Here is a 15,946-nt window from a genome sequence, read left to right as displayed (position 1 = left end):
CTCATTTCTGGGCAATTAAGAATTCCTTTTCATCGCTATGTAGGTTCACATATCTTCCTCACAGCGCTTGTACACAAGCTGGGAAGATGTGAGGAAAAAGACAAATGTGTGTGTATGTGTGTGTCTTTGGGTGGGTGGTGGGGGGGGTGGAAAAGGAGGGGGAGAAGATGAGGGGGGAAAAAAGCAACAAAGGGAACTGAAGAAGAAAACATAAAGATTGGTGCCTGAGCACCAGTTGTTCTTGTTTGTTATTGCTGCTTTTCTGTCTTTGTTCTCATTTTCTTAATTGTGCAGCCTCATTATTAGATGAAAATTAATTTGTTTTATTGACTTTCTTCTTTTGTCTTCCTCTCACAAAAAAACAGTGTCAGAACAGGCCTCTGTCTGAGTACAAAGGAAGCGTAAGGTGTGTGTCCGTAAGTGAGTGTGTACGCACAGGTGCCTATTTTCTTGTATGCACAACTGCATGACACACACAGAAAGAGACGCATTTTTCTGCTGAGGAGAGAACAATGGAATTCATTTTCTTTCTCTCTCGTTTTTTTAGGGAGGCATGTTTACAGAGAAACTCACTTAGGAAGACGAATCACTGTCTCCAAAATGGCAGCCTTAGATAGAGTTAGGGAGGGACGAGGAAGGAGAAAAGAGAGGTATCTGACATCTGTTTGTTCAAGGAGAAACAGAAAGGGGGGGTGACACTAAAAATGAATAGGCTGACAGAGAGAGAGAGAGAGAGAGAGATGGGCATTGAGAAATCATTTTACCATGTCAAGACAGACACGTACAGGAGAGAGCCAGATGGTTTGCATTTGGTATATTTTGTGTGTGTGTGTGTGTGTGTGTGTTTGTGAGAAACAAGCAGTGTAATGAGGGAACAGACAAGACATCATGTAAATTAAATATGTCCAATCTCTGGCTCGTCTTCACACAATTAAAAAAAATGCAACTTTCATTTATATTAGCCTAAAAAACACACCCAGCTCTCACACACACACGCATGCGCACACACACACACACACTGATATCTCTCACCCAAGGCACAAATGAGAAAATACACACACAGGCATGAAAACACACACACACACAAACACCCCTTGACATGCCGGCTCTGACAAGCGTAGCTGATGTGCACCACGAATGCGCATGGTAATAGGCCAATCAAAAATGCAAAACAATTGGCAATTACTGTGAGGGCCTAATGGTCATTAGAATTTACAACTAGGTAATGAACTAAAGTCTGCCCACTGCATGCATATTCATAAAGCTATTTGAGCTTTGAAGATTAAAGTAGCGCTTAAAATTCAAATGAGCCTCCGCAAATTATCGGGAAAAGTCAGTGCTGCTGGTAGCGGTGGGGGAGTTCCTTAGACATGTTGTGTGCGTGTTTGGAGAATCATTAGATAGTGTTATTCCTCGGCATCTGAGGACGGAAGTGTAATTATGGGCTCAGGTTTAACGTGACAATACCTAATGTTTATGACATAATAAGGTTCATTTTTATATGACCCCCTTTTTTTTTTTTGGAGCTGAAAACATTTTTGTTTATATATCTCCAAAAAAGTGGAAACATCATCATCCATGATGGGACACACAAACACAAGACTTTAAAACTCAGGATGGTAATGATAATAATTAAAATGTGATGGTATACTGAAGTCAGATCAAGCTCATTTCATAGACCAGTGCTTCCCAACTTCTTTGGCTTGTGACCCCAATATAAAGCAGTGTCTATAAACAATCCCCATCACCACTTTCATATGTGTATATTATGAGCAATGACTGATTTTTACTTGTTTTATTTCGAACCAGTTTCAGAAATAAACTCGCATAAGAAAATAGCAAATTTAGGGGAAAGGGAAGGATGATTTGGCAGAGCAGAGATATGTTTTTTCTTCTCTCCTATAATATTAATCATCTTGTGTCTTTGTAGATTGTACGTGTGTGTATGGTTCACTGGTGCATTTTTGTGGGTAATGTGCATTCTGCGACCCTTCGTGGGATCCCGACAAAACATTACCAACATTATCAAACCAGATATTGGTCAAACCTCGTTTTATACACCAGACAATGGACTATTACACACACCAACACACGCATACACAAACTCAGAGAAAGAGGGAGGGAGAAAGAAAAAAGGACAGTTTTTCGTCACCAATTAATCCGATCACTTCCTTGATTTTGAATTGCTTGGCCAAATGTCAGAAAATGGTGAAAAGAGCCATCACACCTTCACAACATCTTCACATTCTCTGTTTTGCTCAACCAGAGACAGAAAAACTGAAAAAAAATCAACCAGATTTGGAGATACAATGTTGTCTCTTTAAAAGTGAATTACTGTAACACAGTAGTTTTTATATTTAAAAAATACATAGGTCCGCGACTTCATTGCTATAAATGATTGAGCTTGTTGATGGAGTTTTCTCTGTGGTCTCAGACTGAAGGTGATGAGAACAAACAAACTGTTAAATGCCATCACAGTCCATGGTCAGCCTGTGTTGCCTGTTTGCAGTGACTTGTATGTTGGGGGGGAAAAAAAAAACACAAAGTAAGCTGCCTGAGATTACAGGCATTACATATGTTATCCTGCTTTGAGGATGAATTCTACTAATTTTACTTTTAATTTGCTGAGAAGAAGGACGTAAAGTGGAAAAGGTGGTGGGAGTGAGAGGAGGAAACAGCCTCACACTCACTATGCCAAAATAAAAGATTTAGACCCACTCATACTTGTAGAGCTGTGCATACACTGTATGCGCTCTACTTACCAACACACACACATAGTCGCAGCATGGCAGCATGTGTGTGTGTGTGTGTGTGTGAGTGGTGTGTGTGCCGCTCTGTGCTGCAGTTGTAGTAGTAGTTCAGCCAAATGGGAAACATGAAACCAGAGCAAGGAGCCAGGCCCTTCCACACATACTGGCCACACACACATTGCCAGCTCAGCCCTGGCACATTTAACCAGGGGATGTCCTGCATCCACACTGCCAGCTCACATACACACATGCTATTTCATGTTCACTCATGCCACACTATAAGCACACACACACACTCACGTAAGCATGTTGTATATGTAATAGCAGGTTCATGGAGAGAGAAGGACCAATGAATGAACATGTATCCAGGCAGTGAGATCTGAATATATGTTTGTATGTGTGTGTGTGTGTGTGTGTGTGTGTGTGTGTGTGTGTAGAGCCAGTCTGTAATCCAATGGCCTATATAAATAAGCTTTGTAGTGTATAAACTGTTTTATGAACAGGCCTTCAACTGCCTTCAACATAATAAGAGAGTTGAGTTACATGTGCTCCCCCTGAGCAGACCAAGCAGAGTGTGTGGGTCTGTGTGTGTGTGTGTGTGTGTGTGTGTGTGTGTGTGTCTGTCTATGAGTGCACAGGAATAAACACTCACACACAGCGAGCAGCAAGTGAGCCAAAAACAGCAGCTTTCCCTCTCACCACGAAGGAGTAAATGTAGCGTGGATGTCGAATCATTCGCATAAACACAAAGAGCCAGATCAATAAACAATCCTCCATCACTGAGCGTGTACAGTAGTCCGCTTGACGTCACACACATCACTGACATACTGTCACCGCTGTAAATAGCACAAACTGGGAAGTAACACTGGTCTTTTTAATGTTTTATTGTCCTCTGCTGTTGTCATTGTTTTCAGAATGGTTTGCTGACCACAATATTCTGGGAGATCTTTTGTTTTCTACAGATCTGTCTCCATCTTTGGTCGTCGTCGCCGTGGTGTGTCTGCGCCGCGCTTCCCAGGGACTAGCTGTCAATCAAAGTGAGTGGGCAGCATGATGTCTTTCCCTTGGATTTTTTTTTTTTTTTTTTTTTTAACGCTTTGATGTTGTTGTTGTCTGTACATCCGTGGTGGTGGTGGTGGCTCATACCCTGCTCTTCTTCTATTTATTCCAAACTCGCCGCACATGCAAAACGCTGCACAGTTACATGTGCCATGGGTCTGCCTGTGCAACCGGGACATTTGACCCAGAAACATACTGACTGTTGTAAAAGTTTTCATATTGTGATATTACATTGTTACATTGACAGAACCTGCTGTTATCCTCAAATCACTAATCACTAACAGGGATCTCCTCTCTTTTCCCACTCTATACAGATACATAGAAAATAAATAGAGGATATTACATATTCAATTAAGCATGCCTTGCTCTTCCTCTATTTATTCCAAACCCTCGGAACAGCTGCCGGACCATTTCCCCAACAAAGACTCATTAGATAGTGCTGTAAAAGTATCTATCTTGTGATATTAATCCGTGTAAAATAATTTGCTCAGTGATGAAACTAATTTGCAAAAAAAAGTTTTGTTATCAGGTGACCCCTGCAGACTGTAGCTGTTCTGACTGTATCAAAGAAAGTCAGATGATGAAGTATACAGGACTGTCTGTTTCCCTTTAACCTAACCAAGTTGTTTTTGTGCCTAAACCTAACCAAAACATGATGGTTCCATAACCTTAACTGCATGTTTATTATCATTACCATGACAACAAAGGACCAATACACCAGCCACTGGTATGCTCCTCTGGGTCATATCCAAGGGTAAGGACAAACAACACACAATGGTCATTTAGGTTGGAGGACTTGTTGCCACAGGGAAATTATCTTTCCTCTACTCTTCTCCACTCCACAGAAAGGTTAGAGGTCAGGTTCAGAGCAACAGCTCTGACCCTGTCTATTGTCTTGCTTCAAGGCACGTCAGCAGCCTCTGGGTTAACCCATGGTCATTTAAAGGGGAGCTCCGCAGATTCTACAATAAAAGACCAGTTTACTCGTCTTGGTTATTACCAATGTCTTCTGTGGCTATAGAACTGCTTTGTCCAGACAATTAAAACCGGAGCTAGAGTTTGAAAGATGTAGGTGTTCACTACACAGAGGAGGTTTATAAAATATATTATCTGTATTATAGGAAATGCAGGATGCTGTATTTCTGGAGTTTGGCCCAAACTCTTAACTAAACGTCAGGATATGTTTGCTTCTTCTGCTTTGATTTTCAAGATTCCTTTTTAATCTGTTTCTCATGAGTCCCCCAACTTTATCAAAGTGAAATATTAAGTTTCTGAAGGACCGTTTTAAATGAAGAGCCAGGACTTAGAGCAGACTAGATTTAGTTCAGCAATTCAGCTCTGCTGCACTAATACTATCTTATGTAACAAAATATGGGCGTGTATCTGAGTCTGTGTGTGTTCTGTGAGTATTACATTACCAAACAGGATAAAGGATAAATCAACAGGTTCACCAGTCTGGACTTTCCCAGCACAGGCTAGAGAGAAGCAACTTTAAATTCACATTAAATGCTTCACATTCTATTTTGAGCAACACCAAACACGCCTTTTCAATCCTTGTTTTAAATTAAATTTTGTCGGCAGTGAATTCCAAGTTTTTTGGCCTGTCTGGATTGCAGACACACCATGTAAATACACAGACTATAATCAACAGTTTTGCCAATAAGCAGTTTATGGAGATTTTTTTTTGTGAGAGTGCTGTATATAAAATACAATACAGTCTTTTGGCTTTGGTGGCAGATTATTAGCTTTTTCAGTCATTCCAGTGGCCTGTGTTATCCTGCCACTGATATTTTCTACACAAAGCATCATGTTTACATTCAGTAAGCTCATTCAAAATGCCGACACAGTCAGATTGTCACCACACTGGGGGAGAAATGCAGGAGTTCAAATGTTGCACTTGAGTCCACTAAATAAAATCTTACATTGAAAGAGAGACAGACAGAGAGAGCAACAATAGATTAGTAATGGCAGCCAGTGTGTGAAATCTCTTTGTAGGCTCGTCGGGATGTGCTATGGCATGAAACACACATACCAAACATACTGTAATTGACTCAGTATCAATTGGCTGTCCCGGATTTGCATTGACTGCTAATGTTGGAGGGAGAGAGACAGACGCATGAGCCAAAAGAGAAAAAAGAGAAAAAAGAGGAGGGAGTGAACAGACATGAGATAGAGAGAGAAAGAGAGATCTGACACAGAGCCAGACAATGAATGGGTGTTAAAAATGCACTAATGTGTATTGAGGTGCATGGCATTAGCCAGTGATGATAAGCTAATTGCTAATCACTAGATCACAGTCTAAAAATTCTCACGATACAAGGCTTCAAGCCAGGATGACTCTTAAGTGGGCTGACCAGAGTGACGGACTGAGAGCCTGATATTTTGGAGCTAAAAAGTGTTTTATGAAATGAGTCTCAAAAAATGTCTGGATTTATCATCATGTACAGCTACTGATAATATCTCTGGTAATGAGCTAACAGAGCTTATCACAAATCAGTGGTCAATAAGATGAATAATTCTTTGCACTGGCCACATATCAATTTCAGCTCATTAACACACATATTATCACTGATTTTCCGTAGAGGGCAGGATTAAATTCTGGATGGTAATTATAAGAAATCAACTGGCAAACTGGACAGCAGAAATTGTACTCACTCTAGAAATAACCCACTGAGAATTCATTCTAAATTTCAATTTTCGAGCCAAGAATTTTTTTTTTTTTTTCTAAATTGCAACCACTTTTCGTTAAAAGGAAAAGAGAGAGAGACATAGCCATTCATACACATAAATTCACACACACACACACACACACACACACACATGCAAACCCCCTCTCTTTTGAGACATACATTAGTGATGCTGTTTCTGAATGGGGGGCGCCTCTGGGATTATAATCAGAATTTTCATCTCAGTCAGGGATTAATAGAATAAATGGGCAAGAGAGAGAGTACTAACCGTGCATGTGTGTGTGTCTCTGTGTGTGTGTGTCTGTATGGTGTGGGTGGGCAGGTATGCTGCCTTTTTGCATGACTGATCGGCATTTTGCCTGTACTGTGCTCTCTCACTCACACACACACACACACACACACACACACACATACAGGTAAAGTCTCAGCTCTCCTCGATCGGAGCTGTTTGATATGTAAATAGCAGCGTTCCGGCACAAGTCCGACGCTTTGTGTTCCTCTGAGCCTCGCAGCAACCAGAGCAGCTCTGTAGCACTCTGACCATAAATGCTGATACACATTTCACAACAAGCAGCCATACAGCCCCCACATGATATAGACAGAAAAACATGCTACATTTGTAGAGATAAAGGATAAAATGTCTGATTTCCTGCAACACGAGATGAAAAATATTCCCTGGATTTTTCAAAGAAGTCAGATTTAATTATTATCATTATTATTATTAGTAGTAGTATTGTTACTACTATTAGAATTAGATGAGTACATCCCCCAAAATTATGAGACAAATTGAAAGCGATCCATTTGGCTCATATTGTTACTGATTAAAATAAGTACAGATTGAGCATGAGCATTAAAACCTCAACCCAATGGAAATAATGTTAGACTTAAAATAGTGAGGTCAGTCATCATTATTAAACTGGCATATCTCATGTCTCTTAGGTAAAAAAAAAAAAAAAGAAGTGTGAAAAGATTTTCTGAATATACAATACATATTTGCTGAACTGGAGGTGTGCGTGCCTCACTGGCTGAAAAAGAGGCCATATATTCTGTAAGGAAAACCTACAAGACGCAGAGGAACACCAAGCCAGCATTTACAAATAAGAAACACACACGCATTCTTCCCTCACCTCCTTTTTTTGTCATTAGGAATGCTTTTGGACAGCTTTAATCGCAGCTGAAATTCCAGCAGTTTTTTTTTTCTGTCTTTCACATATTTACTTCACCGTGACAGTTTGGGGTCAATTAGGATGAAAGCTGGGGTCGGGGGAGGAAAATACTGGCTTTAATTATCGGCTATCAGAATGAATGTGTTGCGTAAATTCAGCAAGTGAGGTGGTGTTTGTGCTGGTGTGCGTCCAGTGGCTGAGAGAAGGTCCAAAAAAGCATCAATTAAAGAGGGATAGACGTAAATAAAATGATGAATTCCTTGTGCAGATGGACTGTTCTTTTTTTTCCTTTTCGGTCTAAATTTCCAAACAGCAAACATTTAATAATGCTCGGTCTGTCTGCTGTTCAGCTTGACGTCAACATCAGACAAGATATATAACGCTGCTGTCCTGTTTTCTTCTCCTGTCTGAGTGTACAGCTGTTCCTACCAAGACGTTCCCACACACAACGCTATTGAAGCAGCCAGACGCCTGTATTATGATGTAAATCGCTCTAATAACCCAGTTTAGCTGGTGAGTGTCTGTGAGTGTGTGTGTGTGTGTGTGTGTGTGTGTGTGTAGGACTGGGTGTGGGTGTGTGTTGAAACGTATAGTTACTGCAGAGAGACATGCAGGTTTGACTAAAAAAGATACACACACACACAGTCTCATGTTGCATTAACTCCTTCCAGCTGATATTTACTGGATAGATTTGTCTCCAGTGCCTTAAAGATAAAGGCCAAAGGTCAAAAATATCTTTCACTGACAACAACATTCCTCATCTTAACTCTCTGTAAATACAAATTTCAAAAGTGGGAACTGAAATCAGTTAAAAGAAATGATCAGTAATGCCTTTAACAGCTTATTGTGCTTATTTCCTCTCACACACAAATGCGGAAATGACAAAATGGAAAACAAACTACAACATTTAGGATTCCTGAGCTGCATTCAACGAGCAAAGTGATAAATAGTGTATTTTGCCTGTGTGTTTCTGCTGCTCTATTTCATCTTCACCCCCTTTTTTCTCCCTCTCTCTCGCTCTCTCTCTCTCTGTAACAGCTAATTTAGTACAGGCAGCCCGCCACTAAAAACTACTGCTAATTAAAATTCACAAGGAAGAAAAAAGAATGGCACTGCAACAAATAATTAGTGGTGTTAAGACGCTTTAAATAAACGACTTTCCCACTATGAGCAAAACTAAAAGTGGCTTTTCCCTCTCTCCTCTCGCATCTTATTTGATTCTTGCACTGGAAAAAGAGACGGGATGGACGGGAAAAGATAAAACCAGAGGTAAATCATATATTTTACCTATGACATTTGGTATGGAGGTAAACTCAGAGAAGGAAAAGAAGAAAAGAGATGGAGAGCTGGGCTGCATATAGTCGGGTAAGATGTGGCAGTGGAAGGGGGGAAACCACACCGAGAGCAGGACACATCTGCTAGGGCCACATGAGAGAGATGCATGCACACACACACACACACACACACACACTTACGCTTTGCAAGAACACACATTCTGCGCACCCAATCCCAGAAAGAGGCTGCAGTTACTCCCCAGACTGAAAGTCACACACAAACACACTCCTACAACCAGTTCAACCAATGATCCCCCATCTGCACACACAAACACACATACCAAACACACACACGCAAACATCTAAAAAGTGCACTACACACACTGACCAGTGGTACCACAAAGTCAAGGTCACCCATGTCTCTTTGCCTGTGGGATTTGGTCACCATGGTCAAACTGGGCAGAATGGGCAAACTGGGAAAACACACACACACACACACACACATTCCCTCACACATACTCATTCTGCATTGAATTCAGTGGATCAGTAGAAGGACAGCTGGTCAGACTTTGGTTGATAAGATCTGTTACATTGTCTTACACTCTTACCCACACACATGCGCACATACACACTCCCCTTTACACTAGTCAGTACAAACAAAAGATGATAGAGACACACATACACACAGAGACAGAGAGAGAGAGAGAGAGCCATCCTAAATCAAACCAGTGTGTGCGCTTTTGGGTCATCTGTGAAAGAGAACAGAGGCGTATTCTCGCTGGTTTCCTCCCTACCTGTGACGTCCCTCTGTTGTTGTTTGTCTAACAACACCCACCCCGAAACAAATCTCAACCAATCAGATTTCTTGCCATAACCAGGGTTGGCATGTGTGTCCCTCCAAACACGTCTTGGTCGGACTACTACTACAGCCCCCACAAGTCTGGAGCTATAGTGGAGCATTCATAGGCTAGACTGCAGACTACACTGGCTTGTCATACCACAACACAAACACACACAATGCATTGATGATGCAAAAACAAGACCTGACTTCGCAGAAAACATAAAGCCATCCAGGGCTATACACACATCTAAAACGACAACGTGCTGATTAGAAAAGTAGAATCTGGACCCTGAAAGCTGCCTCCGAGCTGTGGGATAACATGTATGCCTCAACAAATTCAGAAAATGTCTAAGGGAAAGACTGAACCACTTATTGTCTATTTTCTTTGTTCTGTCAGATTTTAATCAGAATTTACCCTCACACAGGCAGACGCACATCTTAGAAAAACGATCAGACAACCCTTGCCTCAGTAAAGCTGCTGCTTCTTTGTTTTAGTTCAAAGCACTGTAGCAGCTGTGGTAAAAATCCAGCCAAAGGTGATCTACATTGGCTGGTGTGAAAGCAGTATGATTACCTGGGAGGGGCTCCTGTTTGGGGCAAATCCCCCGGGGTGATGAGAGCCGATCATCATCGTCGTCCGCCAGCGTGGCCTGGACGCCCACTTCCACAGGCCTCCGACTACGCAGGGAACCAAGGGCGGGGGACGGGGTGAGGGCCAGGCCCGGGGAGGGCGAGGGGGGCTTGTCCAGTCCCCGGCCCACGGCCAGGCATGGTGGCCCATGGCATCTCTTCCTCTTATGCTCAATGAAGAGCAGGATGTCTGCCAGGGGGAAGGTGGCCTGGCACTGGCCGCAGGTCAGCAGGTCCTGCTCCAGAGAGGGGTGAGCGTCATGACCCAGCCGGGCCAGCCGGCCCACGGTCAAGCCGGGATGGTGCCCGTTGAGGCTGCCGCTCTCCTCCGAGTGCTCCGAGCAGCGCTCCGACAGCTCCTCCGATGAGACGACGGCCGTGGAGAGGGGCTCGGCTGCTGGTGAGGCGGGGGGGGGGGGGACAAGCAGAGAGAAAGAGGGAGAAGAAGATGGGAGGGTGGGGGGGTGGCGGGGGGAGTGAGCAAAAAAGAGTAAATTAGAAGGTGACGCTTACTCTCAGCAGAAAAGCAACAACCACATGTTTATATTTTTCTTTTTCTCTCCTGTAATTTAAACCTATTGATACAACTATTTGTGGGATCTGATGACAAGGAACAGTCCACAAAACCTCTCTCGTTCTGTCACATAGAAGATCAGAGTTAAAGAGGCTAAGCTAAATAAAAGCCTGCCATGTGGTACACACAATAAAGGGGGTGAGAAAATCTGCCTTGTAATGATAGAAATGCATGTAATGCAGGAAAAATGATTACAATGCAAGCTGATCTGGATCACACATCATAAGAATAAATGGTGGGAAATGATATCCTGAATAGTTGCAAAGCTCAAATCAGATTTCTAAAAGATACCAATTTCATACCCAATGACAGGGGAAACATAAGAAAATGATGGTTACATGCAGCATTCACCAAAAAACTAAATATATGGATGAGTTTCATTTCCCCAACCTTGTTTGTACAGGGTTTGATACTGTAATCAGCACAAGGGAAAACTGTCACAAACATATCCAACATACGTGCCGGGGAAAGGGAAGGGAAGGCAGGCGGCACAGAGAGAATGTGTCAGGGAGAAGAAAAACTCTTCCCCTCTGTCTCTGTTCCTCGTACATGTGCCTGACTTATAGTTCTTAGATACCAGCTGCTTGTACAGCGGGAAATCACCCCAAAATGAGCCGTTCAACCCGATTCCTCACCCCTCCGAGGCCGGATTAACTCCTGACTACTTTTTTAAGAAGCCTTTTGTCAAGCTCAGTGGAGGGAGAGGAGTGTGAACAGAGTGGCCCACTGAATTAGAGAAGTGAAATGGGAGAACATAATTCACTGTCCCTCTTTTTAAGAAAATCTTCCAGTCCAAGGTGAAGAGTCTGACTCTGTGCTAGCCGCCTAATGCATGTTGACCTTCTTTACTCAGCAGCCAATTTCACATTTTAATGAACTTAAAACCACTGAGAATCAAAAAATAGATTTTAATTTTCACTGTCTGGGTGATTGGTACAGATTTTGTCTGATAAAAGGGATAGGGTTCCTGTGCATGCATGTGTAACAAAGTGTGTGTGGTAATGTACGAGTGTGTGTGTGTGCAAGAGAGAGAGAGAGAGAGAGAGAGGGAGAGAGAGAGAGAGAGAGAGAGAGAGATAGGGTCTGAATTTGGACTACGTCCCCTCAAGGAAATATCATTTGAACACCGCAATCCTGTGCGACATCTGTGCACAAACTGGGACATGGAGATAACATGATAAATTCCTGGCTTGCACCAACACCACCACCACTACCGCCTCCACCAAATCACCCCCCGCCCCAGTCTCCTTCACTACCACCCCCCACCCACCAATCCTTCTCCTCTTTGATTTAACTTCAGGTCAGCACAGTGCCACACGAGGGGCATTAAATTTGCAGGATAAAACAACAAAAACAGAAATTAATGAAAGCTGCATAAGCCCCTCACTTCTAAGGTTGAACTCAAGAGCGGATATCCGGGGTTTGAAAAAACATTTTGTTGGATTTAATGGAGCATGAGGTGGGAGGATAAGAGAACTAAAAAAAAAAAAAAAAAAGGGGGTTTTGTAAAAAAAATAAAAAATAAAAATATGAAGCTAGTCTTCATGCACAGAGTTCAGTTTAAAAAAAAATATGGACACATATAAATCCCTCGTTTGTATCTATTTTTAAGACAGTGCAGCTAGGTGAAATAAAGGAGGATTATGTGTCTGTGCACTCAATTCACATATCAAAACATGCAGAGCAATAATATCACTTTTCCTAAAGGAGAACAAATACATCTAAAAATTAAGGTATACATGGAAACCCTTTTACTGTAAGTTCCACCTGTCTGATGAATCTATACAAAGAGCACAACTATAAAAACTTAGCAGCTGGTCTACTGACTCACTACCCAGAAGAAACTATGTGAAATATAATTCCATCTTTGCAAAATACGGAAATTACTGATAATGTAATTTAACCTGGAGAAGGAAGTGTGGACTTGGAACAGAGAAAAACACAGTTGAGTGTTGTTACATTTTACTACTGAAATCCATCCTGATTATATTGTTAAAAAGCAAACACTGGTGAAATGTAGAGTAGGTGAAATAGTATTACATAAATATAGAATTGTAGGAAATGTAGAAAATGAACACACTGTTTTCATTTTCTACATTTCTCTGAGTGCTGAAAAGAAGAAATAATGACGGTTGGATGTTTGCTTACAGCGACAGGCCGAAATCTGAGCCCCACTGGTAACAAATGTGAACCTCTATGCAAAATGAAATGTGTGTGTGTGTGTGTGGTGTAATGTTTGGGGGTGGGGTGGGGGGGGTGAGGTCTGCAGGCATATCACAGTGTTCCTGCATATGCTGATTGCAGCCTGCGCGTATGTAAAATGTGATGAACAAAAAGGGGAGATACAGGGAGAGAAAGTGGCTTTGAGGTGATAAAGAGGAATAGTAGATCTGGCGACTGGGGTGCCTCCACCCCCCCACCGCACCCCCCACACCCCCACCCCCCTCCATGTCCCGTGTCTTGTATACTCTCCCTTTATTCTAAAGAGATCGCCAAATAGTAGCCCGTGTAGATAGGGGTTGCGGTGAAACTGATCAGGTTCAAGTTCAGCGCTGGATTTTCTGATCGCGCTCTGCCTCCTAGCGACGACGCTTGGCCATGGTGACTGCGCTGTCACCCAGCCGTTGCCACACGCACACACACACACACACACACTCTCTCTCTCTCTCTCTCCCTCTCTCTCTCTCTCTCTCTCTCTCTGCCTCTCTCTCTCCAAACCAAACACAGCGACAGCTAGTCAACATATCGAAACATAATCAAGCAACGATGCGTAAACATGCCCAAATATCTTCTTCTTTTATGTATGTAGCCACTTGGTGAGCCGTTGAAAAGCTCCGAGGTGGCGCACAGTACGGCACATGGTGTGGTGATAAACGCCACTTTGGGCAATCGCCCCGCAGTTCCCAAACACAGTCATCTGCTCTCGTCACATATCTGATTTCTGCATCTCAATAAATCCATTCAACTTAAAAAAAAAAAAAAAAAAACTACAAACTTTGGTGATAAATAGACGCTGTGCGTAAAGACGGATTCTCAACTAGACATAGTTGGAATCTGGTCGCGTTTCCCCCACACGCTGCAGCTGCAGTCCACAGATTACCTGATATTGTGCCTTTCCTTAACTGTACGTGAAGCAATGGAATCTTAATTTATATATTTTGTTGTTGTTGTTGTCCAAATTTGGCTGAATGAGAAAATTATATTTCACAGAAATAGGACTAAATATACCGTTGTCCTGTTGCTGTGTTTCTTGTCTAACTCTGAGCTGCACAGACTCTGCTGACTGTTTCAGGAAGAAACAATCTCATCTAAACTTTACACCAATAAACTGCCTTTACATGATAGGCATTCTGATTTTTTTTTTTTTTAAGTATGCTGAGTAAATCGATTTGTGTCCCTGTCCCTGAGCTGCTGTTAGGGGGAGGCAGTTGTAAACATTCGGGCACAAGATTTTCCCCCCTCGATCCAAACATCCACCTCCAAGTTTTTTTTTTTTTTTCTGAAAATAATCCAAAAATAGAACGAGAGAGCAGATGAAACCTGCCTGCAGAACTATCAGACAGTGATATTCTGGTGGTGGTAGTGGTGGTGGTGGTGGTGGGGGGGGGCAGAGGTTGAGGGGGGGGGGGTGATTTCTTCACGATCCTCCGCGGAGAGTACGCGCTCTGCTACGGGGAGCCCTGCGCGTTTCCACTGACCGGAGCGACCGTGAGGGCACCGGAGCCACAGCGAGTGCAGTTTAACAGCCTGTGAATGCACGTTCTGGCCGCGAAACAGAGAAGCAGAAACGGGTTTACACCGACACACAAAACTTTTTCTCTCTCTCTGCTGGGGCTCTGTGGGATCTCCGAGCGGCTTTTACGCACGAGGTTGTCGCACTTTCTCTTCACGCTATTAAGTCCAGTTGACCGCGGGTCCGAGCGGTGCGTCCGGTGTCCACAAGCTCCTGTTTTGCTGTCCTCCCCCCCCCCCCTCCCTCCTCCTCCCTTTGCTGAATGAACTGAAAAGGAGCCAGAAATGACATGTTTTTTCTTTCTCTTTCATCTCTACTTACGCGAAAAATCCCGTTTGCTTAAGTGCTGGGGTTTGCCTTGCTTGCGGCGAGACATGGTGGCTGGCAGCGGCGGCGTTCAGCGCGGATCACATCGGGGAGAGCCGGGGTTAGAGAGGAGACTCCGGTGGGGCAAAAAATATCTTCATCCAACGCCTTTGACATCCACAAGAAAAAAAATAAAATAAATTAGAAATAATACAAAGATGGCGCGGAGGCGAAGATGGATCGCGGGATCGCCGTCATGGCTTTTTTGAGAAAGGAGAGCTGAGAAAAAGAGAGAGAGAGAGTGAGAGAGAGGTGGATGGAGAGAGAGAGAGAGAGAAGGGGAGAGAGATGGAAAAAATGGCAAAAGCCCCCCCCTCCCCCCCACCACCCCTCCCCTCACCCCCCCACCCCCACCTCCCCCCCCCCTGAGCTGTGCAAGTTCAAGTGCACGGACGTGACGTTCCGGGCGAACTTGAACGTCAGGCGATGGACGGACACCCGACATACAAAAACATGGGCAGGGCCGAGGCACCCGAGTGGGAGTGGGAGTGGGAGGAGGGACGGACGGGACGCGCAATAACAACACCAATGGACGGTCATTAGAGAGAGCGAGAGCGAGAGAGAGAGAGAGAGAGAGACGGGAGGGAGGGAGAGGGGGGGGTGGGGGGGCTGGACATGAGAAATAGACCCGGTGGAAGCCAATGGACACAGAGATCAGGGGGGCCGGACAAGAAGCACTTGGAGGGAGGGAGGAGTGTGTGTGTGCAAGTGAGAGAGCGAGAGAGAGGAGAGAGAGAGAGAGAGACCGAGATGTCTAATGAAAGCAATATGCAGAGAGAGACAGAGAGAGAGAGAGAGAGAGAGAGAGAGAGAGGTGGACGCAAAACAGGGCAAAGGAAGCCGCGGACAGGAGCTCACTGGAGGGG

General features: G+C 43.5%; 1 protein-coding gene across 2 annotated transcripts in view; it reads right to left on the bottom strand.

Annotated features, from left to right (window-relative positions):
- The window catches only part of bcl11aa (BCL11 transcription factor A a), a 51,905-nt gene extending 36,498 nt beyond the window's left edge, over positions 1-15,407 (bottom strand). The window contains exons 1-2 of one of the 2 annotated variants that reach the window (XM_018694655.2): positions 15,036-15,407; positions 10,352-10,801 (exon numbers count right to left, since the gene is read on the bottom strand). In XM_018694655.2, the coding sequence (XP_018550171.1) occupies positions 10,352-10,801; positions 15,036-15,090 (505 nt within the window). In that variant the 5' untranslated portion in view covers positions 15,091-15,407. Of the gene's footprint in view, positions 1-10,351; positions 10,805-15,035 lie in introns of both variants that reach the window. The other variant, XM_018694654.2, reaches the window with a different exon arrangement.
- Between the last annotated feature and the right edge of the window lie 539 nt (positions 15,408-15,946).

The sequence above is a fragment of the Lates calcarifer genome, linkage group LG16_LG22, assembly GCF_001640805.2.
Source record: "Lates calcarifer isolate ASB-BC8 linkage group LG16_LG22, TLL_Latcal_v3, whole genome shotgun sequence".
NCBI classification, from domain to species: domain Eukaryota; kingdom Metazoa; phylum Chordata; class Actinopteri; family Centropomidae; genus Lates; species Lates calcarifer.
Note: the sequence above shows the minus strand (reverse complement) of the source record. Positions and strands in the feature narration are given on the sequence as shown.